This window comes from Amphiura filiformis, chromosome 20, assembly GCF_039555335.1.
Source record: "Amphiura filiformis chromosome 20, Afil_fr2py, whole genome shotgun sequence".
Classification (NCBI taxonomy): domain Eukaryota; kingdom Metazoa; phylum Echinodermata; class Ophiuroidea; order Amphilepidida; family Amphiuridae; genus Amphiura; species Amphiura filiformis.
In genome coordinates, this window is record NC_092647.1 from 58628246 (window position 1) to 58642614 (window position 14369).

Sequence of the window (14369 nt, forward strand, 5' to 3'; positions counted from 1 at the left end):
TTTCATTTCATGATTTCATGATTTACAGGGGAATTACCTTATGTGCTAAATCAACTTTTTACGGCGATTTTGGGATCATTTGAGGAGGAGGTCCTCGCAGAAGAAGTCTTATGAAGCAGCGGATTTTCCCATGATGAATGGAAAAGGTAGGGACAATCCCGGGGCCAGTACTTATAGTTTTTAAGCTCGTGTCATGCATACATGTAATAAAAAATAAAAATAAAAGCCATGCATACATGTATCTTAATAAAGGAGTATTTCGTGATCCTAGGCCTAGCATCCTCTATTTTATGTCATTTTTCATTTTTTTTTTACTAAAAAAACCTATTCCCAAAATTTTAGTTGATTCCGTTTTTGCGTTCGCGAGTTATGCATGATTTAATATGTGTATTAATACCAGAGAAGATGTATATCCAGGCTGGACACATCACACTACCGTGTGATGTGTCCAGTTCGTCGCCGAACTTGCATATAAGATGGAGAGCTTAGCATAACGGCCTGCCTATTTACGCTTCCTGAAAACACTCTTGCACATAACATACAAAACCACAAATTCACTAACTTCAACTTGCACTACCGACACCATGAAAAATATTTTAATTATTACCGATCCTTCAGAATACTTGCAAATATTGGCAGTTTCATAAAATCCTGCTGCTGAAAATCGTAAATTCCACAATCTTCTGTCAGATCCAGGTCAGTAATCACAGGTGGGCGAATCTACCAGCGTGACAAGACCAGAGATAATAAAAAGGATGAGAGGCCACGCCGTACAAATAGCTAGCCTGATTGGCAAGCGTCGTCGCTGGCCAGATCTTCTACGGTCGTGTATGATGAGTAGAGGAATACAGGACACTTCGCCCACAATGCACTTCGCCTACACGCAATTTCGCCTACACGCCATTTCGCCTACGTGCCATCTCGCCCCCTAATTAGCTATAGCGGCAATGCAACACAATGGCATTGTGGATGTATACGATCGATGCGCACAGGATGTTTGTGTATTCAGACCGTACTATCAATGATGTATTCATTAAATCGCCCCATTGAATGGACGAGAATAGGCCTACTGACCACATCCTGGTGTAGTCTTGAGAATAGCGATAGAGGTGGATGATTGTTTTTAATGATCGTGCTGTGGTGATTTGAAGTTGAGAAGTATAGTTGTATTTCCCCCTCACCTAATTTAGCTAAAGCGGCAATTAGAATAGTAGCTCAGTATTGCGTTTCCGAAAAGTGCATCAAAATAAAGGCCTACGTTTTTATGTTTCCTACGGTACCGTTTTTAGTCTTTTGGACTTTTGCATGTTTTCTAATTCTTTATTGGGTAATTTGTAATATTCGTCTTTTATATTTCGTAATGGTTTTTTTTTAGTGTTTGGCTTTGTTGCTGTTCTTGGTTCTTGCTATAATTTGTTATGTTGTTTAATGTTTATTTGTTTTGGATTTATTAGAGCTTTGTCTGAGTGGGTTTTTGGTTATATATATTCAATTTAGTTTTTTCCTTTAATTAGTGTATTGTTGTTTATGCTTTTCTTTGTTTGGTAAATTAATTTCTTTGTTTGGGATAGGCCTATGGCTTTTTGCTTGTTTTTGTTACGTTTCTAGTTCTATTTTGGCTCGGTTTGGGTTAGTTATCCTTTTCTTTATTTTGTACTGTTTTGTAGTCTACTATATACTAATTTGGTACGATCGTATTGTTTTTTGCATATTATGCGTTTTTGTTTGTTTTATTTTGTCTGTATCAATTAATGTTATGTCTGTCTGTATTTTTTACTGTTTCCTTTTGATTTTGTTTATTTGGTATTGTTTTCTGACATGTTTGGGGTTGGGTTTTTTGTTGTCCTATTTTTGTTTTTCCATTATGTTTTTCTTTAATTTTTTTTTTTTTTGCGTATATGCTTTTCTTTGGTCTTGCTTTCTTTTGGATTTAGGCCTTTTTGTTCTATTTTTATGTTTGTTTTTCTACTTTTTGTTATGTGTTATGTTATTGTTTAACTTCTTATTATTATCTTTTGGATGGATTTCCGTGGTTCCTGGTGGGTTGTTGTTGGCATCTGAGTCTGACTCGTGGTAGGCCCGGTTTGGTTTGGGTCCAAGTTGGTCTTTTATAATTTTCCTTTAGCTTCCGATAATAATATGATCGGCGAGCTAATACACAGATTGTAGGCGCTGGAATGAAATAGCAATTTTCTTCGCTTTTACCTCATTTGTTTGGCTCGAAATTAAAAGGGATAATGCGATCAGTACGAGCTATCAGTGAAAACTAATATTTAAATAGGAAGCTATTTTTTATGCAAATCACACATTATTGAAGGACCACTTCGTATGAAATGGGGAGGTTTTGTGTAAGAAAATAATGTAACAACAAAGTAATTATATATAAATATAACATATTATTGTCTTTCTCGTGTGCCCACGGACAAACAAAGTATTTAAACGAATTTAAAAATATGCATAATATTGTACTAGTCATATATTATAATGTAAGACTAGAGATGCTTTTGTATTTGTGTTGTGTATGTTATTTTTTATTCTTTCTATCTTTTTTTTCTCAAGTTATTTGTCTTTTGTCTTTTGTCCTGTTTAATATAAATGCAAAATGAATAAAAATTTTTTTTAAAGGACCACTTTCATATAACTTCCAAATCTGGGAGTTTGATAAACCTAGATTTGGAAGACACGTAGGCCTATGTCATGTGCACTTTATTCATGCATATCGTATAATTTATACGGCTGTTGAAACTTTGCTTTATAAAACAAACTGATAATGATGATACTCTATGTCGTACTCAATGCTATTATTTCCCGGTATTATTTAACCATCTCAGCTTTTTGATAGTCCGACGAGTAGGACCTTTTTTTCTTTATAGTTACCAAACTCAGACTATGATCACTACTAGTATCTCACATGGCGAAGAAAGACCATGAAGACGAATCGCGAAAGTTCCTTTTCGGTGGGGCGGTTAGTGTACTTTCACAGTTTATCTTTCTTGACTGGCGAGAACTACTCTTTGACCGCTCCTCATCAGGGATATCCCTTTTAACAAAGGAGCACCTGGCAAGATATGATGTAGCATAAACACCGTCATCATGATCTGACTCGTTATACTTAATTGCTTTGGCTTCAAGTATTTAGCATGTATCCTATATAATATTTATTTGATTCAAATGCAAGTAACGCTTTAGGTATTAGGTATTTTAGTTGGACGGGAAAGAGAAAAAATTATTATAATGGGTGTACTGAAATGACATGTGGAGTCCTTCTTTCTTAAATTTCTTGGTGACAAGCTCAAAGTCGAACCTTCCCCTTATTTCTTAAGTTTCTCTTATTAATTTAGTGTGCGAAACTGAGCTGTCAAGAGTCGGGCCAAGAGATAAAGCCATATAGTGTAGGCCTTCGATCGTTTTTACATAATAACACGTTTCAACCCTGATCATGCTGATTTTTTGGCATTGTAATGTTTAAACATGTCCACTGAGTATACATGTACATCAAATTCATTCTGTTTGTAAGACATCGGAGCTACCCTGGGAAACAATTTCAAATAAATGGAAACATTTTGTGTAATAAATGTGTTTATTGATATACGGGCTGTGATTTAATTTGAAACTTCACGTAACTCGTTATTTTCCCCAGATTTGGAAGATGTAGGTTGTTTGGCTTTATATACCGGTACAGGTATGATTCATTTTAAACTTCATATAACTCGTTATTTTTCCTAGATCCTGTTAACACGCCGCACCGCATAGGTCTATCAAATACCATACATGATTTCATTTTAAACTTCATATAAATCATTATTTTGCCTGTTCATGTGCGCACCGTCTAGGAATAGGTCTTCCCTATCTAGGCTTATCAAACACCCAGATTTGGAAGCTATAATTACTCGGATGTCGTTTGCATGATCAGGCTGAGTGGCCATACACACAATTAACACTTGTCTAAAATAATTTGAACAAATAAACAAACCAAAGTCAATGAGAAAGATTATAGAATTACAGGAGAAAGAAAACAAAACACAGATTCCAGATTCAGTTTTATGCGAGCAAAAGTAACATTTTCCATTTGCGCGCTTCATTCTTCGAGGTGTGTTCATGAAGGGGTTATCTCTGGTGTCACACCCGAAGGATGAACATGTTGGATTATAATTAAAAGCAGCGGTACTGTTCACACAAATAAGAATTAGGAACACAAGACAACAGTAATTTAAATCTTTAAATGATTATTTCATTTAATATGTTCTTAGAATAGTATATCTTCTGTTGTTCTTTTATATTAACAAAAGTGCATTTACATTATAACATTTTAAACTACATACATACATACAACTTCTTTCAATAATCTGACTTAATTGATTAGATCCAATCATAAAATCAAACAATTTAAACAAAGTATTATAGTTCAAATGATCAAAAGTTAAAGTGGGTAAGAGGTGATTATTCCTTATACTTAATCTCAACTCACATGCAACAATATAATAGGTAAGGTGTAAGGAATCAATCAGCTCTTTTTACCCTAATTGTATTTTACAACGACTGATAAATGCTTAATTGAAAACAAATTGATGTTTTCAGATAATTCAATAATTGCAACTTATCTGAATGGGTAACATTGACTGATTCACAAAGCAATTTATTTCAATAAAAAAAAATGATAGCCGAAAATATCAAATAATACACTGACCTATTTTTGAAGTAATTTACTCAAAAATAAATTTCAGTTGAAGTATTCAATCAATGTTGTGTAATTCAAAATCACATATTAATATCCACACATATAACAATTTAAAATAAATTAAAGGTACTAGACCATAATTAACAAAATACAAATGCTTCGTTTTGATGAGTAACTTATTCGTGTCTTTCAATATTAAATAGATAACATACACGAATAACGATTTCACATAATAATTAAATATCTTTGACAATGATGTACAAAATTCAACTGCTTCGTTTGATGGGTACCTGAGTTAAGTTGAATATTGGAGTTCTCAGTTCATTTCAGTTCAAGTCCATTATTTAATTTTTTTTAAAAATCAATACCGACATTTTTAAACATATTTAGTTGGAACCATGGTTCAGTATGCAGCCAATCCTGGAATTGGTTGATGGTGTGCTGACCCGAATCTCTACAGATTGGTTTTTCTTAGTTAGGGTGGCCAAACCGTCACTGATTACAGCTGATTAATTCACAGGATTTGGTAACGGCAAACATTGTCTGGTTCATGGTTGGATGTATCGGTCGAGAACTGAAACATTTAATAAAATTACCCAAGTGGTGATAATACAAGTACCAAAGTAAATCTTGGGATAATTTTTATCAGACTCATTTTTTAATGACATTAAAATAATATATAATTACACATGATACTCATTCCATTCTATTCATATTACATGTATAAGTGCATGAGTATATCTCCAATTAACAATCATGTAAACATGCAAGTTCTTTGTTCTCCAATTTTGGCGGGAAATTTTAAACTTCTTTGTTCTTCAAATACAATCAATTTCCACCAGTTTGTTTTTAAACTTTAAAATAATACATTAAGAATAACAACATACAGTATCAAGCATGCATATAATTTAACACTATGCAATAACAATTAAGAGTTTTATAAACTTACTTCATCCGTCAGTTTTGGTGACTTCCAATTCAGTTGCAGATCGCATTTCAAACTCACACCTCTGTGTGACTCAACAGCTCTATCTTCACAACTCCATAGTGTGATGATAATAATTATGCCAACTTATACCACCCTCTGCCTGGGTACAATAAAACAATTGCAAAGCCTATCTTTGGCTTGGATAGGTCTTATACTGATATAAAACAAGAACAATTTTGTTCTCACAAAATATACTGATGATGCGATCAATTTTGCAACACACACAAAATATTTTGAGTGTTCACTTGACCAAGTCTTGTCTGGAAGTGAGGCCTCCCTCTTCACAATGTATGCTTGCCTACAATTAGTTTAACCTTATGCATATTTGATAGTGTTCTATTGTATTATTACACTTGACATAAAATAACAAAAGATGAACAGAATAAGACTGATCCATTTTAATAAACAGGTAAATCACAGGCCTATCAACTGGCAACTCTCAGCTGGTTGACCAAATCATGCACTAAGCTAAAGTTTTCCAAATCACAAAAAAATAAATGAAAGTTTAATTTTGGTATCTGAACTGACATCTGGTCTTTAAATAAAACTAGTAGGAGACCCGGGTCCCCGCTAATATAATATATTTAATATTATTATTTGCGGTCATAAGGTATTTCGTGGGCAAAATTGTGCGATAAATAGGAGTAGGATAAAAAAAGAGGTCTTTCGGGGCAGTTGCTAACAAATGAGGCCTTTCGAGGGAAGACCCCCCACCAAAAAAAAAGAGTTCTTTCTGGGCCATATTATAAAATTTAGGACTTTTCCCACAAAGTGGTCTTGGGAGCCGGCCTTTTGCGTGAAAACAAGAAGAACATGATGGGCCTTTGGATGTAGGCCTATTAGGTAGCGTGTTACTAATAATATTTGACAAAGAATAACCCCAAATTAAAATTTTACCGAAATCGTATTTAGTATTAACCAGTTTTGCAAACATTTGCAACTTTTTTCTTCTTCGCATTACCTCCGATAGGGCTTACGTCATAAGCACAAAACATGGCCCGTTGGCCCGTATACTGTTCTCGGGGTCTTAATCAAACTGAGAGCATACTTGACCCGGGACTTGTCAAGCAATCGATCGTACATCAGTGTGTAAGGCATGCGTGCTCAGAATCACGGTACCATGCATTGATTGAACATAATCACACCCGGCGTTTTCGTGTAAGTGGTAGCTAATATCCGCCGCTAACACGCGGTGCAAAAATGGGGCATAAGTCACTGCACAGCACCCCACAAAATATCTCACAGCTGCATGCTGCTGGCGTTTGTTTTGCTAGTTGTGCGCATTTGTCTTTGAAAAATTTGCCAAATATTTTTTCCCTTAATTGTTTCATTAGGCTATGTCAAAGAAGATCTCTGATTTAATATCTTTTATAGGACTGCAAGTTTTAAAAGTTTTGAACATCTCAAACTTTATTTTAACTGAGTTTGAGTCGGTAAAATGAATGATTCGGTTAAATAAAAATACACAAAAAATCGCTATTAGCGCTTTTTATTGCCATATAATATATAAATTATTAGGCCATACTGGCCATAATTAATTTAACACTAAAAAGTATGAACTTATATGAAGTAAGTAAACATAATTTGTAAAATAAAATAACACATTTCAAATACATAATAGGAGCCTAATTGATTCTTTGTTCAATCATGAAAACATACCTGTAAAAATAAAATACCCCAAGTAAAATACATTCATACTTTCATTACCCTTATGATTTTGCCATAATTCAATGGCTTTCCTTCGTCTTCGTGTGCATGGTCCGGACTTACAAGCACAAAACATGTTTTAACACGGCCCGCAATTACAAATTTTTTGTTGCGCACACTACCCGTCCTCCAAGGCTGGCAAGTAAAGACTTCCATGAAATCGCCGGGTATGACATGGGTAAATCAATGGCACTGTGACCGTAGTACGCAACGTATCCAGTATATTCAATTTCCGGGCCATTCCGTGGTTTGGCTGGCGGTGTGCAGGCACGCAGGGGACTTGTCAAGCAATCGTCGGCAGCAAATACCGCGGTGTAAAAAGGGGCGAAACGCATAGCACATCAGGCCCTCCCTCGCGCGGTTTGTTTTAAATTTGTCTCGGAGAAAATTGCCAAAATTTATTTTAAACACTTTATCACGTTATCAAGTTATTAAAAGCAGGCTGAAAGTTTTAACAATCAATGGTATCTGGAAAAATATTAAGAAAATTAAGACTGCCATATTTTTCTTTATAATTATCTTCATAAAAAATTATCTTCATAAAAATTCACGTATAACACTTTAACACGAAGTTATCAAATTATAAAAAATGCATGTTGAAAAAATGCATACACATATTAAAATATTTAAAAATATTGTTATAACCACATCAGCACGGTGTGTTAAAAACCGAACATAATCTACACTTTCGATCTGAGCTGAGTTAATAATAGTCTGACGTTTTATAGTGCATGGTTCATCAGCAGCTGATCAGATCATCATTCACAGGCTGATGTATGTTTCAATTCGGAATTGGTCTGGCTTTTACAGTACAGTGCCAGGTTTTAATGAGTCAAAACACGAAATAAAATGTAAAAAACCGCTAAGTAGGACCAAGGCCTGTTATACATATCATGTAGGCCTCCGGGGTAGACCTATTATAAATATTATGCTGCGTATAGCCAATTGCAATGGTTTTTTTTTGTAACTATAAAGCAACAACAAAAAAGACAAATCATGCATGATATACAAATGATTGACAGGTATGTATGATACATCATTGTATTTTATGATTAATCTGTAATACTTGTCAATCTGTCAATCAATCATTTAATATATTCACATACTTCGGCAAATCACACACGGAATAAAATTAATCAACAATTTAACATCATGCGATATCTGCTTTAAGTTATGCCGCAAGTCAATTTTGCATAACGGTCATTTGTTAAAGTTGGAGTAATGAGACCTTTCCAAATAAGATGAAAGACCTTTTCTTTCTCTTTCTGTATTTCTATTTTGTGCACATCGGTGTTTCGTTTTCCCCTTTTCTGTCACCACGGTACACCCACAGCACATCATACACCCAGATTTGGAAGATCGTTTTCTCCAAAAAATACATCAACATGCATAATCATGGTCTTTTAAATATATATATCAAATCACGATTTTTGACATTTGACAAATCGGGGTCGAAACTCTTAGAAAAGGAGCTTATGGGGCTCTACAACGGTATTCTATACAACATATTTAGGACAACTAAAGAGAACATAGTATAGGAAATTGCAAGAAACACAAAATGGTTCTTGCTGGTCTTCCATACATATATATAGATGGTTCATTCTGGAGTATAAAGCGAAATGATATAAACGGCATATGAATTTTCATCATAAGTATAAGAACTACAAAAACTAAACACCAACACATTTATGGTATATTGCAAACGTCTAATCACATCAACTACATGGCCTAAACACACCCTGTTACAATAACCACACACACCCCAAACTACACCAAACACGCACATGTATACGTACCCCATATCATATTTAATATTGACTTTCAAAGATTGAATTCATTTGTAGTTTATAATTTAATGCAAAATAAAAGATTCACCTTGAATAGCTTTGAATGTCATATCGCAAATACAAACGTCTCATCATAACAACGTATACAATGTAGGCCTACAATTAAACACACCCCAACACCACTACAAGTTATGGACCGTGGTAGATTTTGAGCGCAGAATGTGGAAAATTACATTTTGAGCTCACTTTATAAATGACATATCATATCAATTATTAAATATATTTACCCAACTAAACATACGCAAAACATTATAACGTAGGCCTAATGTAATATTTAAACGTGAAAAATATTTCTTAAACATTAAAATGTTGTTGCAGCAGCTTCATATCAAACATGTTAAAAACGTTTTCCTGACTTTTATGTAATAACATTATGTGGTACAATTGAATTAATGTTATCAAACCAAAAATCAAAACGCGTCTATGACAGCAGTAGCGTGTTTGTAAAGCTCAAAACTTCATCAGGCTACGGAGAAACTGCATTTCATTACACCTGTGGGTACTTTTGGCCAATGTTTGGCTTTAAAATGAGTTTCCTAAAAGCACTTAATGCTTTTTGATGCTTGGTATCTACTTGGAGTAGATGCGTAACTCCGAAAAGCATGCACTTATAGTCTATACCAATTACCATTTTCTCGATTTGGTCCATATCTTAGTATAGATACCAATTACCATTTTCTCGATTTTGGGTCCATTTCAGCCATTTTTGGTAATATTTAAATTGCTCAATGACCATGATGATGAAAAAATTGCGACATATGTCAGTCTTTACAGGATCGGATCCATGGTCGGATATCTTATCAGGCAATGTCAGAGAATCAGAAACTATATCGGGCCTAATCCAATTCCAGGTTCACCTCAAATAATACCCGGACTATATTAATAATAATAATAATACTTTATTTTTATATAGCGCAATACATCAAGCGATCCCAAAGCGCTTTACAGCAATAAAACAAAGATATATAATGTCCAAGATTTTTAGGTAAGTTTCTTTATGCTGGAGATTTCTAAGTACAAGTAGGCCTACTTATAGGTTAGTCTAAGTTTGTTTCATCCTGTATTTAGTTAGTTTCTTTCTTTCTTTGTTTTTTTACCAGAGTAGTACCGGTAAGTTTCTCTTCTCTTCTCTCTTTCTTTCCTTTCTTTCTTCCTTCCATTCTTTCTTTCGTTCTTTCCTTCCTTCTTTACTCCTTCCTTTCTTCCGTTCTTTCTTTCCTTCCTTCTTTCTTTTTTCCTTCCTATCTTTCTTTCATTCCTTCCTTCCTTATTTCCTTCCTTGTCTCTTTCTTTCCTTCTTTCCTTTCTTCCTTCTTCTATCTTTCTTTCTTTCCTTCCTTCTATCTTCTTTCATTCCTTCCTTATTTCTTTCGTTCTTTCCTTCCTTCTTTCCTCCCTTTCTTTCGTTCTTTATCTTCCTTCCATTCTTTTTATCTTTTTATTCCTTCCCTTTCTTTCTTTCCTTCCTTTCTATTCATAGACACTCAAATCACCACCATCGGCCTGAAAAAGCCGTTCAAATAAGTTTGGCTAAAATTCACCATTTTGGCCGCCATTTTGAATTTTGGAACATCAGGAAGCCATTTTGGATTTCGTAAACTGTCTAAATGACTTTCTCATGTCCATAAACATATATTTAGACACCAAAATCACCACCATTGGCCTTAGAATACATTTTTAGAAATTTTGACCCCCATTGTAGGGGCATCCCCGAAAAAGCACTTTGGGCACATTTTTAATTAAAGTGGACTACGGGAGCGTGTTCTACGCAAAATTTCAGTCTAGAAACCGTATCAAACAATAAACCACCTTTCGGAATCCCAACCAAAGTGAACACTATTTCCCATCCGCGCGTGAATGAGAGCCCGACTATAGGGGCCTACATCCGCAATCGCCATTGCAATGCATTGCATTGCATAGGGGGCGAGATGGCACGTAGGCGAAGTGGCGTATAGGCGAGATGCCGTGTAGGCGAAGTGCGTGGGGGCGAGGTGTCCTGTTTCCGAGTAGAGACCATAGAGCCCTATATACTATAGGGCTCTGTGGAAGAAACGGTTCCTAATTTTGAAGCCATGGATAATATATTCATTTATACGAGAACCATATTTTTGTACCAATCACAGAACAGAATTTCACTTACTCACAGCTGTCAATCATTCTTGTGAAACGTAAGCTCCGCCTAGTATCAAGGTCTTCTTCTGCGCATTGGTTGTGCGCATTAACTAGCCTCCAGCACAAATCCTGTGCACACGATCAGGTTGGATGGGCGGTTTACGCCTGGTTTACACAACAGGAACTGCGATGCATCCTAAACTGGATCGTTTCCGTGTATTCGCATTGCATGGTGGGTAATCGCCTGCCAATTTGCGTAGCTCCACGTTCACAACAGTTTAAAATCAGCACAGGTAAATCCATATAAAAATTAACATGGACACAAAATTGACATAGCTTATGTAATTCAAATAATAAAATAATAAAATGTAATATTATCATGATAGATGCACGTTTTATTAAAACTTGAAAAGATTATTAAGTCCAATAATTTGTTTGTGTTAGCTTGCACGAGTCACAAATTGGCGACCCATCACGCATTTTCTGCATGTGCCGACATTAGTAACTCATAGTGACTGTCCTCAAACTAGCGCCAGTGTGTCTCAGGCCTGATAACGACCCCAGGTAATTTTATGCAGAAAGTTTTCTTGCGAACAGCTGCAGGTGACAATTAAACAATGAACACGGCTTGTTTATGTACATGCGTGGGGAGGCTTGTACGTCAGCTGGCGTGTTTTGGACATGTTCCGCGTAAAAAGTGTCGTTTTTCTTCATGAAAAATACCAGCGATGTCCAGTTTTTTGTGGGCTATTTGATTTACAGGTATGTCGGTTCGTCATAGGGTAGAAATGATAGCTGTACAATTTGTATAAACATACAGTTTAACATAGGCCTAAACATTTATGGGCACAAATCGACCTTCCGTATTATGCACAAGTATGTGGAAGTGGCAGGCATAGAGAAGATGTATCTTCTCTGGTATTACACTGCTCCACAGACAATGCGTTGTAATTTCGTTCTGGTGCACCAGAACGAAATTCAAATTTCACGATATCTTTGCTATTAAACGAATTAATCTGCAAGAAATATTTTGTACATAAACATTATGTAGCCAGAGGTTTCTAGTGATATAAAATCTCAACTTTTTTTGAGAAAAGTGGGGGGATATCGGGATGAGGCTGTGGATCACGAAATGCCCTTTTATTCTTTTAATACTAATTATATAGAGAGTTTGTCCATCTGTCCGCGTGCTATCGCGGCTTGCATGAGCTATCGCGTGCTTTCGCAGAGCGCATACGCCTGAGTATCAACGGCCGTGTCGTGAGTACCGACGGGCGCAAGCGGTATCGGAAAGCATTACAGTGTCAGTGTGCATATCATCGGACCAGAACCAGGTAAGGCCTATAATAGCCCATTATATTGATCACTAAGAGACGCAGGCCTATATCCAGCCCTCGAATTAACCCACGGCACCCATGGCATTTTGCCGTGGGTGCCCATCCCCACTGCCGTAATGCCCTCAAAATATGTCCTTTACCCAAGGCAGTCACTTGCCGTGCCCTCTAATGAAGTTGCTGTCGGTGCCCCAGCCCTGCCCCTTCATTGTAAAATCATCTATCTATGTTTGTGTGTGTTTTCTTGACTTTTGAGAAATTGCCTTGGTGCCCTTCTCAATTTTTCAACAGTTGCCATGATGCCCTCTTGAAATATTACAAACTGCCGTGCTGCCTTGTCTTTTCAGTGAAAATCCAAGGCAATTACCAACTTGCCCTAAAAAAGTTGCCGTGACCCTTCAGATCCTTAATTCGAGGGCTGCCTATATCATAGTAGTTTAAAAGGTCAGGGCGGGTATATGGGTAACGGGTGTTTGGTAATTAGACACAGGCCTATAATGAGAACCACTCAACCCGAGAACCGTGAAATCTAGTATTATAACATTTACCATGTTTGTTGAGGGGAATTGGGGGTCAATTAATGACCCCCAATTTTGCACATTTTCAAGGACATAGCCTACAGTCAAGAAATTTTTTCAAACCCCATCCACCCTCAATGTCAAAAAGAAATCTATGCCACTGACAACTATTAAGGCCAAAGGCTCCCACCATGTCCATGACACCTTTTGTTTCCAATGGCAAATATATAATACAAGAATACATTAACAAAAATTCCACATAGCCCCCAGATGAAAACTATTTAATTATCTTTGTAATCACTCAAAAAGCATTTTGTGTGAATTTTACATCCGAACTAGGTGCTATTAAATTTTTATGAGCCTTTTTATTTTACATGTAAAGTCTACAAATGTAGGCCTATGGGGATGACGATTAGAAATGGATGGCAATATTGAAAACTCCTCATTTTGGGCCATTTTAGACTAAATGCCCATAAAAAAGAATAGCACTTAGTTCGGATGTAAATTTCACACACAATGCTACTAGTTCCAGTAACTGTAACTCAGTAATCTTTATTTAACATTATGACATTATCTGATTACCTGAGTGAGTACAAACATAATTAAATACATTTCATTTGGGGGCTATAGCAAAAACAAAAAAATGTCCTACATTGTATACATAAATGATTATGGAACAAAGGTGATATGAGTGGGGTGCTAATAATTAGGTCAACTATTAAGGTAAGACAAAATAGTGACAGACATGATTTACTGGCCAGCATTGAGACATGATTCTAACCAAAATTTTGCCATTTACTTCTTTTGATTTGTAATCATAAATAGATCGAGAAGTACTGAGAAGTTGGCTTGAAAACCTGAAGCAGCAGCGTGTAGAAAGGAAGAAACTTAAACAGGCTAGATGCCAATACAGTCCACATCTTGTAAGTTACAAGTATACTTCATCATCCCTCCACTTTTCTCAAAAATAGTTGAGATTTTTATACTACCTCTGGCTACAATACATAATGTTCATGTACAAAAGATTAATTCATTTAGCAAAAATATCGAGAAATTTGAAGTACGTTCTGGTATACCAGAATGAAATTACAACACATTGTCTATGGAACAGTGTACTATATATAATCATGTATAACTCGCAAACGTAAAATCTGAATCAACTGGAATTTTGTGGAATAAACTTTT

General features: G+C 35.7%; 1 protein-coding gene across 1 annotated transcript in view; it reads left to right on the top strand.

The window, feature by feature from the left end:
• The window catches only part of LOC140142439 (uncharacterized), a 22809-nt gene continuing 8440 nt past the window's right edge, over positions 1–14369 (top strand). The window contains exons 1-2 of the mRNA XM_072164409.1: positions 1–146; positions 14010–14107. Coding sequence (XP_072020510.1) covers positions 131–146; positions 14010–14107 — 114 coding nt within the window. The 5' untranslated portion in view covers positions 1–130. The remainder of the gene's footprint in view (positions 147–14009; positions 14108–14369) is intronic.